Genomic DNA, 18,226 nt, shown 5'->3' on the forward strand with positions numbered 1-18,226 from the left:
GGCGGCGGCTTCGGGCAGATTTGATTTTCCCGCAGCCCGGGAGCCCCGGAGCCAGAGCCCGAGCCGAGGAGGTGGCGCTCGCAGCCGCGTCCCCAACCCCGCCGCGGAGACCCAGCGAGAGGCGCCGCAGCCACTGCGCTCCGCGCTGCCTGAGTCCGGCCACCCCCGCAGCTCGCGCCCCATCCGGCCCCCCACACCCCTCTCCCTCTCCTGCACCCTTTCTGTCCCCGCCCCAAGCTCCCCACCCCTCTCCCGGTGCCCCCTCCACGACTCCGCGCGTCCCTCCCGGTGCCCTCTCCCCGCGCCCCTCCGCCTCTCCCGGCTGCGCCTCAGCTCCCTGTGCCCTTTGCGCCTCTCCGCTGGGCCCCCAGCCTCCTCGTCGCGTCACCCGCGCCCCCTCCTGTATCCTCGGCCCCCGCTCCCTCCGCCCCGCTTCCCTCTCTCACTTCCCACGCCCCCTCTTCGCTCTCCTCTCTCCTCCCTTTGCCGCCCAGCCCCGGCTCCGGAGTTGGGGGCGAGCCCAGGGTTTCGGTTGCTCCTGAGGAGGCGTGAATCGCGCAGGGATTTACTAATTTGGGGTGGGGGGCGCGGTGGGCTATGGAGCAGCCCGAGGACATGGCGTCGCTGAGCGAGTTCGACTCCTTGGCGGGCAGCATCCCGGCCACCAAGGTGGAGATCACCGTGTCCTGCAGGTGAGCCGCCCGCTGGCACCGGCCCCCCGCCCCGCCCCTGGCCCCGGAGCCCCTGCGCCCCTTTGGCTCCGACCATCTACCTCCGTGCGCCCCCTTCCAGAGTGTCCTCTTCTCCAGGACGCCCCTTTGCCTGTCCGGCAAAAGCCCCTGCCCAGCCACGGGTGGCGACCGCGGATTGGGAAGCCAGGCTTAGGGTCGTATCCCAGAAAGTTTGCACTCTGGGCCGTTGTTGCGAGGAGAGAAGAAGACACAGGAACGGGGGTCCAGACGCCCGTGTGGGGAGAGGGAGGTAGTGAAAAGACATAGCAGGGTCTTCACAGCAGTCTATTTCTGATCATCCCCTCCCCAAATCCAGAAGAGAGTGATTTGCCTCATCCCTCTCAGGCGTGCCCAGCCTCTGCCTTCTGTGCCCTCCTTTCCTCTCTTCTCCCCCCTCCTTTGCCCCAACCAACACCCTCATCCTCTCCTCCCTTACCCACCCACCATTCTAGACCCCAGAAAAACCTTTCTTCACCTCCAACAACAAAACTGACTCTCAGGAAAGGATCAGATTGACTCATTCATACTGAGATGTGGATAATTGATAACAACTTAAAGTTGCACCATTAAAAAAACAATAACTGGGGTACAAAATCTTAAGCCAAAGGACTAGAACAATGAGTGTGGAATTTTAGAGTCCAGCAGGGGAGGGGGAGGAGAGTTTTTGTGGGCTACCACCCCCAAATCCTCAGTCGTGTCACACAGGCTTTGGGAGTCACTTCTCCATCTAAGCTGGGTCTCCCCCAGGTTCTCCTATCTGAGAGGAAGGCTGCCCCAGGCAGTAAGGGATACAAGTGGGGAAGGGGGAATTTATCCCTAGTGCAGTCACCCTGTGGCTGGCCTAGGGTCACTGCCTTGCTGGGATTGTGAGGGGGCACTGTGGCCTACGCAGAGCCCACCTCTTGAGTTTCCGCTGGAAATGCCATTCCCCTGCCCCAAGTGACCAACAGCATTTCCGGGGTCCTGGGTGTGCACTTGTTCCAAATCGCCCAGGCCTCTCTTTGGTCAGACCTTTCACCCACCCTCGTGGCACCCCAACCCTGTGTTCCCAAGTTGTGGCATTGGGGAGGTGTAGATGGAGCCAGGGGAACTGGGCTGGGATGTGAAAGAGGGAAGGACTTGGGGGGGGGGGCGGCTGCGGTTTAGGGTGTGTGGGAGTGAGGGCTGATGGAGTTGAACATAGCTGGCCCCTGCATCAGGCCCTTCTGGGGCCTCCTGTGATAACCCCACATGTCTCCCCTATGGTCCAACACACGGTTTTGTCAGAATTATCTCCCAAGGCCATTTGCATCTTGCCATTACTCTGCTGGGAGATTCCTGACTGCCCATTAGCTCCGGTCTCACCTCCTCAGCCATCCACAGCTGCCCCAGCCTGTCTTCCCTTCCCTGCTGGTGCACAGCCCTGCGCCTGATGCTGCTTCCCAGCCTTCAATCATGCCTGTGTCGGAGCTGTCTCGGGAGGCTTTTCACCTCAGAGCCTCTGAACAGCACATTCTCCATCCATATCTCACTCTGCCTTCATCTCTGCTAGTTCGTGTCCCCCCCCATCCTGAAAAGCCTGGCCTCGTGCTCCCCACTTCCAGCCATCCTTCTCACCCTTGAGACACACGCAGCCCAAATCGCTGCCTTCTGTGTTCCCTGGGTCCTGAGCACTCAGCCTGGGCCACTGGGTCTCTCACATACTGAGCACAAAACCTCTGAAGACATCTCAGGTGTGTAGACTTCATTCCTCTTCCCCCAAAGCAACTTTGTAAGCATTTGAGGGCAGGGATCCCCACCCGGACTCAGACCCACGAACCCAGAGGAGGCAGAGGGCACAGGGCATTGTGGCTTTGGAATCAGACACTTTAAAATGGAATCTGCTCCACCACTTGGGGCAAACTTTTAGCCTCGCTTTCCCCCATTTGTCAAGTGTAAACAGCGAACCTGTTATTCATGGAGAAACCTTATTCACAGAGGTAGCCCTCATGCTTGGAAGCATGGCTGGCATGTAGCAGGTCCTCACGGAATACTGTTGGAGGAATTAATTTACTGGAGTAGAGGATCATGAAGCATCCAGCACGCTGCTTTGCACTTGCTTTGCACACAGTAGGTGCTCAATAAATAACTACAATGATTACTGTAAAGCAGTAGCACTTGGCCCCTCCTGTTTGCTCTCTGGAAGCAGAGGTGTCCAAAGACTCAAACCTTTTGCCTAAGCGGTACCTAGGGATGCAGTTGAGTTCCTGGGGGATGTGGTTCTGGAATCAACCCTAGTGTTTATTCCCTTTCATGGGACATCAACCTGAGGAGGGCATGACCCAGGCTCTGCTCCTGCCCTCCCAAAAGCCAGAGGGTGGGGAATAATGAGTTTTGGTAGGAAGGGGTGAGGAGGGAGGAGTCACCTGGAACAGAAGGGAGGCAAGAAAACAATGTGGGTAAACTTGAAATTGTAAAGCCATCTCTTTGCCTCAACCAGGTCTAACTATCCAGTTTCTAGAACAGATCGAGAGAGGGAGAGAGAGAAAAGGAAAAGGAGGCAAGGAGCAGGAGGATGGGGAGGAGGGAGAGCTGCACAGAATGGCTTTCTCCAGCATATTCTATACTCCATGGCCACCAGTTAATGAGAGCCAAGGCCTCCTCCCCTGCATCTCATGGTCAGCATTGACTGAGCCCAGGGGAGGAGGCTACAGGGTGCCCCTGCCCTGAGCATCTAGGTGACACCTGCTGGTGGGCAGGGAATAGTAGGGCAGGCAGAGGGGTTGGTGGACTGAGAGCTCCAGGGGGCTTCAGAATGGGCATCTGGGGATGAGGGGGCCAGTGTTTCAAAGAAACTGGAAACTAGCATTCCTGGGAGCTAGTTCCCTTCCCTTCTGCTCCTTAGGAAGGTCCCTGCCATCCCTTGCAGCCCTAGGAGGTCTCTGCTTTTGCCTAGGGGAGGACCTGACCCCCACCATGCCTATCCTAGGACACTCCTAGCTGAGTAAAGCTGCCTGGCACAGGGGCATGTCTGAGCCCCAGCACAGGACCACAGCAGAGGCCCATCCAAGCCTCTGCTGAAGGCAGGTGACACTGTGGGATGGACATGTTTGGGCCCCTGCTTCTTTGTGTTGGGTATCTCCTGGGCTAATCTATAGTCTACTCCCAAACAATTGTTTTCACTGATTTTGGTAAACTCGGGCCAAAGATTTTAAAGCCTCTGGTTGCCTGGCTCAATGCTTGTAAGAACATGAGTCTATGGGGTCTGTCTACCTGGGTTCAAATCCCTGTGATTTTGGGTAAAGCACTTAACTTGGGCCGTGGTTTCCTCACCTGTAAAGTAAGTGTAATAATCCTTATCACAGTAGAAGGATTAATGAATGAAGCCATGAATAGTAATTTATGTTGCCTATTATTTGACACCTGAAAGTAAATAAAAATCTGTCTCTATAGCTGGTTTGTGTGGGTCCTGGAGATCTGATCCATCTAGAAAGTTCTATTTCCCCCCACCCCCAGCTTTATTGACATATATTTGACATACTGTGTACATTTAGAGATTCTGAGGGGTTGTTTTGGGAGTAAGGTAGATGGTTTGTGAAACCAGATTCCAGCAGACATCGTAGAAAGTGTGAGCCACGAGCTTCTCTTTCCTCTGATGGTCTGTTCCAGACCTTTCCTGACTTTATTAGCCTCCCTGCAGACCCAGTCAAAACTCACCTGTCCAGTGTCCCGTTCCCAAGGGCCCCACTATTTCTCTATGCCTCGTCTGATGCAGGGATCCAGACCAGCGTGTTGGTTAGAAAGAGCAATTTGCATTTTTTATGTAACAAGAAACCTGTGCACTTCTGTGGGGTCTTGCTGGCAGAACCACTGCACGGTTCTACATGGCGGGGCTCCCGAAACCCACAGGGAAGGCAAGGAAGGGAGAGTCCAGAGGCAGGTGGTGGCTTAGCCCTGCTGGGATCTCTCAAGCAGCTGCCCTCTCCCCTCCAGCTGACATGGGGCTGGTGGGCAGCTGTGCCTCTGCCCCAGAGATGTTGTTTTCTGCTGTCTGTTCAGGTTGGCATTTTGGAGAGGCAGCCTAGCTCAAGAGCTGTGCCCTCAGCCTCTCAGAAGGGTTGTGAATGGGCTCAGAACACTGTCTTCTGACAGGCAGGGGGAGGGTGGCTTTGGGGGAAGGAGGAGCCTGGGGGCAGTGTGGCAGCTGTTAGAGCCATTGCTAGGAAAAAGAGGTCCATTCAGCCACTGACTACATTAAGGTACTGTTTAGTGGAGCCAGAGGAATAAAACCAGTGGGATTTATTGAGTGCTTACTACATGCCAGGCACTTAACATCTGTACTAGGCTGAACCATATGCAATTGCCTGTACTCAGCTGTTTTTAACCTACTCAAATAGCAATTTGGTACAAACTCAGACTATTATATTAGTTTTCAATTGCTGCATAACAAATCACCACAGTCCTAGAGCTTAAAACAACAGCCATTTATTATCTCACAGTTTCTGTAGGTCAGAAGCCCAGGCACAGCACAGCTGACTTGTCTGCTCTGGGTCTCTCCAGGCTGAAATCAAGGTGCCTGCAGGGGCTATGATCTCATCTGAGGCTTGGGGTCTAAGCCAAGCTCATTTAGGTTGCTGGCAGAGTTTAATTCCTTGCAGCTGTAAGATTAAAGTCCTGTGTTCTTTTTGGTTGTTGGTTTGGGGCTCTTAGCTCCTACAGGCCACCCTCAGGTCCAGCCATGTGGGCCTCTCACAACATGGCAGCTTCCCTCTTCAAAGCCAGCGGGATAATCTCTCCAGAGTCTGCTACTTGATATAAAGTAACAGAAGTGAGTATCCTATCATATTCCCAGGTCCCACTCACACTCAAGGGGAAGGGATTGTGCAGGCTTGTACACCAGGGGGCGGGAATCTCAGGGACCAGCTTAGATTTCTGCCTACCACAATTACTGCATCTTTTTTAACCTTACAACAATCCTATGAACTAGAAAAATACGCGTAGTATTTTTCCCTTTTTGCTGATTAGGAAATCAGGGCTCAGGTTAAGGAACCGGCCCAAGGCTGTACAGTTAGTGTGTTTTGGAGAGGGGGATCCAAATCCAGTTTCCTCAGACTTCAAAACCTTGAGAGCCTCTTGAGTTTGAGGATTGGGGTCTCCAAGCATGAGAATCATGATAGGGCCTGGGTACCAACCATGGTAGATGTAGCCAAGAAGTAGGTACTCTATCTCCAGGGATGAGAGAGGCCTTCCTTGCTCAGGAATGCCAGGCAAACCCAGAACCAGAGGAATCCCTAGGGAGCAGAGACCAGAGAGTGTCATGGGATGGCAGCTGGCCTTCCCTGGCATCTAGACCATATGGTAGTAGCTTACCATCTGTCCTGTCCTAGCCCACAGGTCTCCCTGCTCAGACCTAAGGCCATTGCTGGAGATGACCTACCATTGGGAAGAGAGGGTGGGGAGGAGGTGAGGGGAATAAGGCTGGAACAAGCTTTGGGGCACAGAGGAATCAGATTCAGTTAGGAATGCTTTGGCTGTAGGTAACAGAAAATCTGATAGTAGGTCAAACCCAGAATACATTTATTTTTCTCAGATCACAGTGAGTCTGTACGTAGGTTATCTCAGTTCTGGTTTGTCAGCTCACTTTGCCATCAAGGATGCAGCTATCTTTCTATTCTGCCATCATCCAAATGGTGGGCCTCATTGTTACAAAATGACTGCCTCTTTTCTAGGCATCATGACCACATCCAAAGACAGGAAGCAAGACATTGGACCAAAGACCTGTCTCTGAAAATTTCTTTTTATCTAGAAAGCACAGTCCCTCCCAAAGTCTCTCAGCAGACTTCCCCTTCTATTTCAGGCCAAAGGCAGGTCTCATGTCCACCCCAGGCCAGTATATTAGTCAGTTTGGCTGGCAAAACAAAATACCATAGACTGGGTGACTTAAACAAGAGAAAGAATTTATTTCTCAGTTTTCAAGGATGGAAGTCCAAGATGAGGGTGTCACATTCTGGTGAGCACTCTTTCCTGGCCTCAGATGGCCACCTTCTCACTGTTCTCGCATGGCAGAGAGAGAAGGTGAGAGCAGAGAGCAAGCTCTTCTTATAAGGGCACTAATTCCATCGTGAAGGACCCACCCTCATGACCTCAGATAACCCTAGTTACCTCCCACAGACCTCATCTCCAATACCAGCACATTGGGGGTTAGTGTTTCAATGTATAAATTTGGGGGTTACACAATCAGTCAACAGCAACAAAGGACAGGAGCCTACCTTCTCTGACTTCAGGCCATCTGCATCAGATACCTGAACCAGCATGGATTCTATTAGGAAGGGAGTGAGGAATGCTTGCTGGGTGGACAGCCATGGCCTCCACCACAAGGAGGCTTTCCAGGTGACCCACAGACTACCTGAGATCCCTGGGGCTACAAGGGGCCTCGAGTTTGGTGTCTTTGAGGACTGACTCCTCAGATTTTCCTGCAGTCAGTGGACAGCCAGTGTTAAGTGACTGGGGACTGATTTTCCAAGCACAGCTTGGCTGGACCCCTGACAACCTCTTTTCCTGCTAGTTTCCTGGTCAAGAAAAAAAGACTTAGTGTGATTCCAAAACATTGCAAGGTGCCTCTGTCTCCTAATGTCACTCGCCTCTGCTGGCCTAGCATAGTGCCTGAAGGTCCCAGTAGGAGAAATTTTAAGACTTGATGAATGGGGTGGGGGGGTGGGCATGAGGGAGAGAAAAATCAAGCACACTTCCTACATTTCTGTTGTAAGCTATTGGCTTCACAACTGTACAAGGCAGGTATGTGACTGTGTGCACAGATGAGGAAACTGAGGTTAAGTAGCTGGTGCAGGGTCACAGAATTACCATGTGGCTGTGTGGAGATTCCAGTTTGAATGGATCTGAGGCCAGAGCTCAGGCTCTTTTCCCTCAGTCACGTAGCTTAAGAGGGACAGGTATTACAATAATTAATAATAACAAAAATGCAAATAGCTCCAGGAAGGAGAGCTCTTTAAGCCACGTGAAAATTGCTTTTAGACCTTGGTGAGGTTGCCTGGCAGGGAGACAGTGCGCGGGGGTGAGGAACAGGATTTGAAAGGGGAAATGGGCGAGTGCCAGGGGCTGGATGCCAAGGTCCCTCTCCTCCCCGGCTCCCTCCTCACCTTTCCTGGGATTACTTCTGCCTGTTAGGACAGGGAGCAGGGCAGGGAGAGATGGAAAGCCCTCCAGTCCTCTTCAGCTGTTCCTTTGCGAGCACCCCTGATGAAGCTGGGGGTAGGAAACGGGGGAGTGAGGATGTGAGGGGCGCTGCTGGTGGGGATTTGGGAGACCCTGGATTTTGGTAATGCAGGCGCCTCTGAATGGTCTCCGGTTTCAGAGTTCAGTCTCGGTGCTCCTGGCAAGCTGGGTGACACTGGCACACCTCAGCCCCAGCTGTCTTGTCTGTACAATGAGGCAATGTCTACCTCCCAGCATTGATACATAGGGTGAACAGGGTGTCAATAGGTTAAGTACACAACAAAGGATTTGGTGCCGATTATATCCACGGTTAATGTGGCCCCCTCCCACCCACTTTGCCTGCTTGGGATTAACCAGATGTTTGGTGTTGAATTGCTCCATGGAGAAATAGGGTGCATCTGGAGGGCCCCTCAAGCTCCGGGGTCTCTCCAGCCTCTTCTGGATTCCTGTTTCTCCCTGATAGTGGCTCACCTGTCCCCAGTCTGCTCTCCTCAATGAAGGCTGTACAACAGCCAGGTGGACCCTGATGGGCGAGGACATGCAGGTGCTCCAGGTCCTGATCAAGCCCAGCAGTAGGGAGCAGGGAGAGGAGAACATGGGGATTCCCTAGAAGCCACCTTATTCTCCACAGGGCTTTTGTGAGCATTTATTGTATGCCAGGCACTTAAATGCAAGTTAGTATGTGCCAGATACTGTTCTGTTTTGCATATATGAACTCCATTAATTCTCAGAAAACCTGTAGGAGAGAGGGACTATTATTACTCCCACTTTACAGATGGGGATACTGATGCATAGAGACGCTAAGTGAGGTCATACAGCTAAGGGGTAGAGCTGGGTTTTGGACCCAGCATTGAAGATCCAAGCTATGTGCTCATCACCACCAACTTTTTGCCAGAGGTTGGAGGGATGCTTAGGGAGGCTTGTTGGAAAGAAGTTAAACCATATTTTCAGGGACTTCCCTGGTGGTCCAGTGGTTGAGAATCCACCTTCCAATGCAGGGGACGCGGGTTCCATCCCTGGTCAGAGAACTAAGATCCCATGTGCCGCGGGGCAACTAATCCTTTGCGCCACAACTACTGAGCCCGCACACCACAACTAGAGAGCCCACGCATCGCAACAAAGAGCCCTCACGCTCTGAGTCCGTGCACCACAACTAGAGAGGAGCCCGTGCGCTGCAACTAAGACCCGACGCAGACAAAAATAAATTAATTAATTAAATACATTTTTAAAAAAAAAACCCAAAACAAACAAAAAAACCTCCCATGTTTCCTTAGCCTTTGATCCTCAGGAACCTCTTTGGGAATATGATGAAAATTCTGCAAAAAAAGTATGCATCCATATGGACCAATATGCCACATTTTGCTTATAGTTTCAGGGGGGTCCGTGGACCTTTATTAGGGACCGCCAGTCCAGGAAAAGCTGAGATTGAGTGTTCTTGGTGTGTTTCCTTTTATTCTATAGCCAGAGTCATTTGCTAGTAAATCCACGGAGCATGTATGGGCTTCGCTTAGAGACAACCTGAATGTGTGATAATCAGTTCACGGAGCAATTTAGCACAGGAGGGACTGTGTCTCCCCCCTCGGACTTCCTGAGACACAGCTGTGTCTCTTCTCAGACTGGGGCTCCCTGAGGGCAGGGCCGTGTCTCCCCTCAGACTGGGGCTCCCCGAGGGCGGGGCCGTGTCTCCCCTCAGACCGGGGCTCCCTGAGGGCGGGGCTGTGTCTCCTCTCAGACTTTTGCTCCCTGAGGGCGGGGCTGTCTCCCCTCAGACTGGGGCTCCCCGAGGGCGGGGCCGTGTCTCCCCTCAGACTGGGGCTTCCTGAGGGCGGGGCCGTGTCTCCCCTCAGACTGGGGTTTCCTGAGGGCGGGGCTGTGTCTCCTCTCAGACTTTTGCTCCCTGAAGTGAGGGCTGTATTTCCCCTCAGAGTAGGCCTCCTAAAGGCAAGGCTGTTTTCTCCCTCTCAGACTGAGGCTCCCTGAGGGTAGGATTGTTTCCACAGGCTGGGGCTCCGGAAGGGTCTGGCTGTGTCTCCCCTCAAAGTGGGGCTCCCTGAGACAGGACTGTGTTTCCCCTCAGACCGAGGCTCCCTGAGGACGGGGCTGTCTCTCCCCTCAGACCGAGGCTCCCTGAGGACAAGGCTGGGTCTCCCCTCAGGCTGCAGCTCCCTGATGGCATTGCTGTTTTTCCTCCGACAAGACTTCCTGAGCGGAGGGCTGCGTCTCTTCCTCTTTCTGACTGGAGAGCCCCAGCTTCTATTCTGACTCTTTTAAGCTTCTCGTTGCGAAGGTGTCACCCTCAGGCCCTGTCCTTTAGCACCAGGCAGGAGTTCTCATGTCAGCCTTTCCAGTGCTTTCTGTCTTTGCTGGGGTCTTCTCAACACCCAGTGCATGGTCATTCTTCCTGCAACTGTTTTTTTGTTTTTTTAAAAAAATTAATTAATTAATTAATTTATTTTTGGCTGTGTTGGGTCTTCGTTTCTGTGCGAGGGCTTTCTCTAGTTGTGGCAAGCGGGGGCCACTCTTCATCGCGGTGCACGGGCCTCTCACTATCGCGGCCTCTCTTGTTGCGGAGCACAGGCTCCAGACGCGCAGGCTCAGTAGTTGTGGCTCAAGGGCCTAGTTGCTCCGCGGCATGTGGGATCTTCCCAGACCAGGGCTCGAACCCGTGTCCCCTGCACTGGCAGGCAGATTCTCAACCACTGCGCCACCAGGGAAGCCCCCCCTGCAACTGTTTTTGAAGTGATTTTTGGGGGGAGAGCAGTGAGGAAAAGAGCATTTTGCTCTGCTCCCTGATCTTGATTTAAGGAACAAAAGAAGCCAAGCTTTAGGCTGTCACTTGGACATCTGAAGAACTTTATGCTTTTTTGGGGGGAAAAGTACATTTGCCTGTTGGAAAAAAAGTCTCTTTGAGCTCTCCAGAGAAAGATAGCGGAGAAAAGCACTTATGGGCTGGTCTCTCTGTGTCCTTGCGGTTTGAGCCCTGCTTCGCGTTGGAAGACCTGGTTTTTCACCCCTTGGCTTCTTACTGCCTCTGTGCCTGTGGGCAAGTCACTCACCATCTCTGAGCCTTGGAGTCCTCAGTGGATCAACCCCAACAGGGCACTGGGAGTGTATGTGATGGGATGGGCTTCCTGGGACCTGTAAGTAGAAGTGGCTTGTGTCGCCCGTCCCGTCTCTCCTTTGTCACCAAGAGAGCCTGAGCACCCACCAGGAGAATGACCGCTCCGCTCAACACCAGGCCGATGAGGACGACTAACCTGTCTGATGAGCCTCACTCTGTCCAAGTGCTCCACAGCAGTCCTAAGGGAGGAACTGTTGTTTTTTTTTTTAATTTTTTATTTTTTTAATGCTATTCTTGTCTGCTTACATTCTTTTTTTTTATGTATGTATGTATGTATGTATGTATGTATGTATGTATGTATGGCTGTGTTGGGTCTTCGTTTTCTGTGCGAGGGCTTTCTCTAGTTGTGGCAAGCGGGGGCCACTCTTCATCGCGGTGCGGGGGCCTCTCACTATCGTGGCCTGTCTTGTTGCGGAGCACAGGCTCCAGACGCGCAGGCTCAGTAATTGTGGCTCACGGGCTTAGTTGCTCCGCAGCATGTGGGATCCTCCCAGACCAGGGCTCGAACCCGCGTCCCCTGCATTGGCAGGCAGACTCTCAACCACTGCGCCACCAGGGAAGCCCGAACTGTTTTTTAACTCCACTTTACAGGTGGGGAAACTGAGGCACAAGGAAGGCAAGTAACTTGTCCAGAGGTGGGATGTGAACCCAACTTGTCTGACTGCAGTCCACATACTTAACCATTAGGCTCTACAGCTGAGAGGAAGTATAGGGGCCGGCCCTGAGCATGACCATGTTGGGAGACAAGAGCCTTGCTCACCCATTGGCCATTCCTTTTGATTTTCCTTCATCCATCCAATTTGCCAGGACCCTGCTCTGAGTCAGGTGCCGGGCTGGCCTGGAGCAGAGTTGGGGTCCCTGCCCTGTGTGAGAGACAGAGGCACCCCTGATTTTGCAGTCCAGGGTGTGCCAAGTATGGTAATGGGTCCTATAAGTCAGAGGATGGCACAGTACAGGCCAGAGAGAGCTCAGAGGAAATGGTTGTTGGTCAGTGTCTGTCCAAGGAAGGCAGAACTGAGGAGAATGAACAGGAATGGTTCTGGAAGGATGGTAAGGATAATCTCAGCAGGGTAGGGGGAAGAGGGTTTGCATTATCTTCAGGTGCCATGGCCAGGATGACCCATGCCACAGGGCTCAGTGAGAGTCCCGAGGTCACTGGGCAGGGAGCCACCGAAGCTAGGTGGCTGGATTCTATTTCTTAGTCCAGCTGTGTACCTCTCACCCAGGCAGGTCCCATCTGCTTCTCTTTGAAGGTAAAACCCCATATCTGTATCTCTCTCTTTCTGTCAATCTCTCCCTCTCTCTTTCTCTCTCTCTCTCTCTCTCTCTCTCTCTCTCACACACACACACACACACACACACACACACACACGGTCTCACTCTCTTTCTCACTAGCTTAGACATGACTGAACCTGAGTTCCAGAACTAAACTTGGAGGAGGCACAGACCTTGGAGAAGTCAATTGCCTTCTCTCTGAGTCTCACATTCCTGATTTATAAAGGAATTAGAAAAGGTGACCTCTGAGGGCCTTTCCAGATTGAACATTCTAGAATTTTATGTAATTATAGAATTTCATTACAGAATTCAAAGATAAACCTCAGCACTTGCTTTAGTAGGAGTCCCCCTCACCCCACCCCCTCTTCCCCCATCCCCCAACCCTCTTTATTACTTTCCAGCTCCTCACTGCATCTCAGGTTCCACCACTGTACAGTCATCTTTGGAATTTAGGCATTTTGTCCTTTGTTTAAATCAAGACAGACACTCCTGCCCCGAATCCTAGCACACTACAGGAGGGGAGGGTCAGCCCAGGTCCAGGTCAGCCCACCTCGGTGTGGATGAGCATATATCAAATTGGTATCTTACCTGTAGCTCCTGCTGCCTACTTTTCAGAGCTGCCTGTGTATCATTTCATCTGATGCCCACTGCAGTGGGCTGGGAGGTTTATCAGATGGTTTCCAAAGGGACAGCCGCTGGGAGCAGGTCTGGGAGAGGGGTGATGGAGGCCAGCAGAAGGGTCCTGTGCCTTTGGGTCATGGAGGGCTAGCAGGGTAGCTGCCTTTGGGGAGAGGGCCCTGAATGAAGAGACTGGAGCAGAGGACGGGAATCTGGTCGGGGACCAGAGCTGGTATGATTGATGAGCACCATCTGGGACCTCCCCGGGTAGCAGAGGATGCCGTATCCTGGCACCAGGCTGCTGTTGCATCTGTCTGTCTGTTGGTTGGTCTTTGGCTCCCACCTCAGAGTGGGGAGCATGGGTGGTGGGGTTGACTGTGGGTCAAGTTGTCCAGACAGGCTGTCACTGCTGATGGCTTCAGTGATGGTGACTTAGGGTGAGGTCTCCTTCTAGACCTTTCTGGCTCTGCCACTGCTTGTGCAGCATGGCCATTCCCTGCCCCTTCCTGGGCCTCAGTCTCCCCCTCCTCAAGGAGAAGTTGGAACAGATGATCCTGAGGGGCCCATCCAGCTCTGATATTTGGAGTTGGCTGGCAGGAAGCCACATAGCCTAGTGTTTCTCCTCCCTCGGGAAAGGGTACAAGGGACATCGGGGCCCGTGGGAGAGTAGGGGAGTGGAGGCGGGGATGAGAAGACCCCCGGGGACATCTGGGAGGGAAGTGGGACATGGGTAAGATGGTTGGCAAGGGCAGAGCTTGACTTTAGGGCAGTGTAGGAGGGAGTCAGTAGCTCCAACAGGTGGGAGGGCTCACAGGAAGCCCCTTCAGCAATAAAGCCCTTGCCCGAGTCAACAAGGGTCTTCAATGAGCAGGTCTCCCGGTGGGCACCTCTGGGAGGCGGTGTGAAGCACAGCTCAGAGCTGTCCCGGGGGGCGTCAGGAAGCCGGGCATTTATCCTCCAACTCCTGCCCATCATTGGTTGCCATGGGGAGTATAAACTTCCTGGTATTTGCAGCCCTGCCTCCCCGAGAAAGCCCTCAGAAGAGAAGTAGGAGGAAACTGGGAGTGTGTACAGGAACTAGGAGGGCTGAAGGGGTAGGGCCGCGCATCAGCAACCTTCAGAGCTGGCACTCTTATCTCTATTGTACAGATGAGGAAACAGACTCAGAGAGGTTGAGTCACTTCCCAGCCAGAGACCAAGTTTTCTTCGAGCCATGTTGCTTCCTGACAGCAGCGGGTCACTGTGGAGTGAGGGACACCAGATGTGCCGGACATGCCCTTGCCTGATCTCCCTATGATCTCCCATCTGTAAGATGGGATAATGCCTACCCAATACTGATCTTGCAGGACAGCGTGAGAGTTGGGAGCTAATATTTGCAGAACGCTTAGCGCAGTGCCTGGGGTTCAGTGAGTAGGAGCCATGATTGCACAGAGGCAGGGCAGGAGGGACTCCGCTCCTGTTGTGAGACCTCTCTGCCCCCAAACATTGTGTCCATCATTTTTTTTTTTTTTAATGTTGAGTTTCTTTAGGAGTTTTTGTTTAAATTCCTCTACTTTTTTTTTTTAAATTTATTTATTATTTATGGGTGTGTTGGGTCTTCGTTTCTGTGCGAGGGCTTTCTCTAGTTGCAGCAAGCGGGGGCCACTCTTCATCGCGGTGCGCGGGCCTCTCATTATCGCGGCCTCTCTTGTTGCGGAGCACAGGCTCCAGACGCGCAAGCTCCGTAGTTGTGGCTCACGGGCCTAGTTGCTCCGCGGCATATGGGATCTTCCCAGACCGGGGCTCGAACCCGTGTCCCCTGCATTGGCAGGCAGATTCTCAACCACTGCGCCACCAGGGAAGCCCTGTCCATCATTTTTTGTTTGTTTGTTTTTTTGGCCACGCTGTGCGGCTTGCAAAATCTTAGTTCCTCAACCAGGGATTGAACCTGGGACCCTGGGAATGAGAGCACGGAGCCCTAACCACTGGACCACCAGGGAATTCCCAGTCATCTTGCTGCATGAGTTCAAGTCTAATTGTTAGGACCATGTGTTAGCTCTGGCCTTGACCACAGAAGGACCCTGTTCAAATGCGTCTGCATCCCCTGGGAGGTATCATTAATTAATCCAATGGCACAGGTGAGATGATTGAATAAACTGGCTGTAAGTAGACCCCTGAGAGAATGGGACATTGATGGCTTGATTTCACTTTATTTTTTCAGAGACAGAGAAGTGGTAAAAGGAGAATTTCTAGAACAATTTCTACAACATTGGGCAGATTGGGTTTCGGTCCAAGAGCAAGGGGCTGTGGGATCCAGGGCATCAGGGTCCGCAGGAGTGTGTGTTGGTGGCGGGGGTGAGAGACAGGAAGCACCACACACCCTAGGAGCTGAGCTGAGGAAACTCTGGGGCCCAGCCAGCTCCAATGAGTCCTAATAAACTGTGCTGAAGGAGCCTCCTGCTTCCCGTTTGCCTGAAGCCAGGCCCGAGGCAGCCTCCGGGTCTCAGTAACAGCCTGAATCCCCTGAGATCCTTGGGCTGTGCTAACTCCTGCTCTCTCCCCCTCTTTCAGGAACCTTTTGGACAAAGACATGTTCTCCAAGTCTGACCCATGTAAGTCCTGCACTGACAGTAATAACAGTAACAACAACAGCAACAGCATTATGTTTTATTTTTGTCTTTTCCATGATAGTTTATTCCAAGATATTGAATATACTTCCCTGTGCTATACAGTAGGACCTTGTTGTTTAACTATTCTATATATAGTATTAATCCCAAACTTCTAATTTATCCCTCCCCCCTACCTTTCCCCTTTGGTAACCATAAGTTTGTTTTCTATATCTGTGAGTCTATTTCTGCTTTGTAAATAAGTTCATTTGTATCACTTTTTAGATTCCACACATAAATGATATCATATGATAGTTTTCTTTCTCTGTCTGACTTACTTCACTTAGTATGATAATCTCTAGGTCCATCCATGTTGCTGCAAATGGCATTATTTCATTCTTTTTATGGCTGAGTAATATTCTACCATATATATGTACCACATCTTCTTTATCCATTCATCTGTCCATGGACATTTAGGTTGCTTCCATGTCTTGGCTATTGTAACTAGTGCTGCAGTGAACATTGGGGTGCATATATCTTTTCAAATTAGAGTTTTCTCCAGATATATGCCCAGGAGTGGGATTGCTGGATCATATGGTAGCTCTATTTTTAGTTTTTTAAGGAACCTCCATACTGTTTTCCATATTGGCTGCACCAATTTACATTCCCACTAACAGTGTAGGAGGATTCCCTTTCCTTCACACCCTCTCCAGCATTTCTTCTTTGTAGACTTTTTGATGATGGCCATTCTGACTGGTGTGAGGTGATACCTCATTGTAGTTTTTCATTTGCATTTCTCTAATAATTAGCAATGTTGAGCATCTTTTCATGTGTCTATTGGCCATCTGTATGTCTTCTCTGGAGAAATGTCTATTTAGGTCTTCTGCCCATTTTTTGATTGGGTTGTTTGCTTTTTCTGTTATTGAGCTGTATGAGCTGTTTGTATATTTGGAAATTAAGCCCTGTTGGTCACATCATCTGCAAATATTTTCTCCCAGTCTGTACATAGGCTGTCTTTTTGTTTTGTTTATTGTTTCCTTTGCTACAACGACATTATGACTACTACAGTAGCCAACACAGGAGCCTGTACTGAGTGCTCACTATGTACTAGGCATCGTTCCCGGTACATCAAGGCTGTCTAATGTTTCACCGATACTGTCTGGAGAAAGAGAACTTGGAGGTCTGACCCTTCCCAGCCCCCGTACTTGTGAAGCCTCAACACAACCAAGTGGGTAGGGAGGGCTCAGAAGAGCTCAGTCCCAGGGAAACCAGGGCATTTAAGAGCCCCAAATGTCTGTGGCCTAGGGGGATGAGCACTGATTTTGGAGCCCAGGGTTCTAGCCCTAAGCAATGCCGCTCAAGTATATGACCTCAGACAACTCATTGGCCTCCTCTGATCCTCAGTTTCCCCATCAGGGAAGTGGGGCTGATGATAATAATAGGCCCCATGAGGCCACCTTGGGCTCTGAAGGGACAAGCGGGTTTCAGATGCTCTCTCCTGCCACACCTCTGCCACTCAGTCCTCCATCATGCACACCTGTCTACCTGCCTCACACTTTACACTTGCTCTAGCCTAGATGTGAGTGACCCCGACCCTCCTCCCAAAGGGTGCCCCTCCCAGACACACCTCTGTTCTGGACCCCCTCCTCCAAGCCGACCCCACCCCCACCCAGACCCAACACTGCTACCCAGGCTGTAGTGTCCTGAGGCGCCTGACCCTCCAGGGCCCTCTGTATCTGGGGCCCACACCTTCCTCTTGGCCTGGGGTGTTAACGCTTTTTTCTCTCCTCTCCTCACAGTATGCGTCATGTATACTCAAGGGATGGAGAACAAGCAGTGGCGGGAGGTAGGTACAGCCCCTCTCCCACCGTGGAAACATCAGCCTGTTCCTGATTGTCTGTCTGTCTGTTCATCTAACTCTGCAGTCATCCCACCTGATGTGTTTCCAACTTCAGCATCTAAACCCCCGTGAAGGATAGTAAGGCATGCAGAGTCTTGTCCTTGCTGATGCAAGAAGAGACTGAAGGTGGAGAGAAAGTTCCTGTCCTCAGGGAGCCCCAGTCTGAGGGGGGAGACAGGGAGTCCAGGCCCACCAAGATCATGTCCTGAGACATGGGTACAGCATCTAGCACCATGTCTCAACCAGAGCAGCCTTCCCGTGGTTTTTTACTAACGTGAGTGAGTGTGGCTTTAGTTAAGTGATTCCCCTGCTCAGAAACCTTTGGTGACTCCTCTCTTCTTTGAATCAAGTCTCAGCTGCTTAGTCTGACTTCCAAGCTCTGCCATAACTCAGGATGGCCCGCTTTTCCAGCCTTGTCTCAATTCCATTGTCCCCACCCGAGGCCTTTTGCCCCTTGTGATAGGGTGTTTAAGGAGAGGGCAGACTTGAAGGGCTCGCTCTTAAGAATCACAGACACTTTTAGCGGGTGGCTGCTAGATACCTTCAGTCTATTCCCCACCCAGAAGCCAGAGGAATCCTATTAAAACCCAAGTCAAATTCTGTCCCTCCTCTGTTCAGAACTGTCTGGTAGCTCCCATCTTGCAAAACTAAAGTCTCTGTGGTGGCCCAACAGGCCCTACAGGGTCTGACTTCCTTTACCTGACTGAGCCATTCCCTACTGCTCACCCCCTCCATCACTCCACTCCAGCCACACCTGCCTCTTCCTGCCTCAGGACCTTTGTACTTGCTGTTCCTTCTTCCTGGA

At 51.9% G+C, this 18,226-nt stretch overlaps 1 protein-coding gene across 3 annotated transcripts in view; it reads left to right on the forward strand.

Moving 5' to 3' along the window:
• The first annotated feature begins 597 nt into the window (after positions 1 to 597).
• Positions 598 to 18,226, forward strand: part of CPNE5 (copine 5) — a 91,173-nt gene continuing 73,544 nt past the window's right edge. For all 3 annotated transcript variants that reach the window (XM_059938805.1, XM_059938803.1, XM_059938804.1), the window contains exons 1-3: positions 598 to 692; positions 15,487 to 15,527; positions 17,321 to 17,367. In XM_059938805.1, the coding sequence (XP_059794788.1) occupies positions 598 to 692; positions 15,487 to 15,527; positions 17,321 to 17,367 (183 nt within the window). The remainder of the gene's footprint in view (positions 693 to 15,486; positions 15,528 to 17,320; positions 17,368 to 18,226) is intronic.

Source organism: Balaenoptera ricei, chromosome 11 (assembly GCF_028023285.1).
Source record: "Balaenoptera ricei isolate mBalRic1 chromosome 11, mBalRic1.hap2, whole genome shotgun sequence".
In the NCBI taxonomy this organism is placed as follows: Eukaryota; Metazoa; Chordata; class Mammalia; order Artiodactyla; family Balaenopteridae; genus Balaenoptera; species Balaenoptera ricei.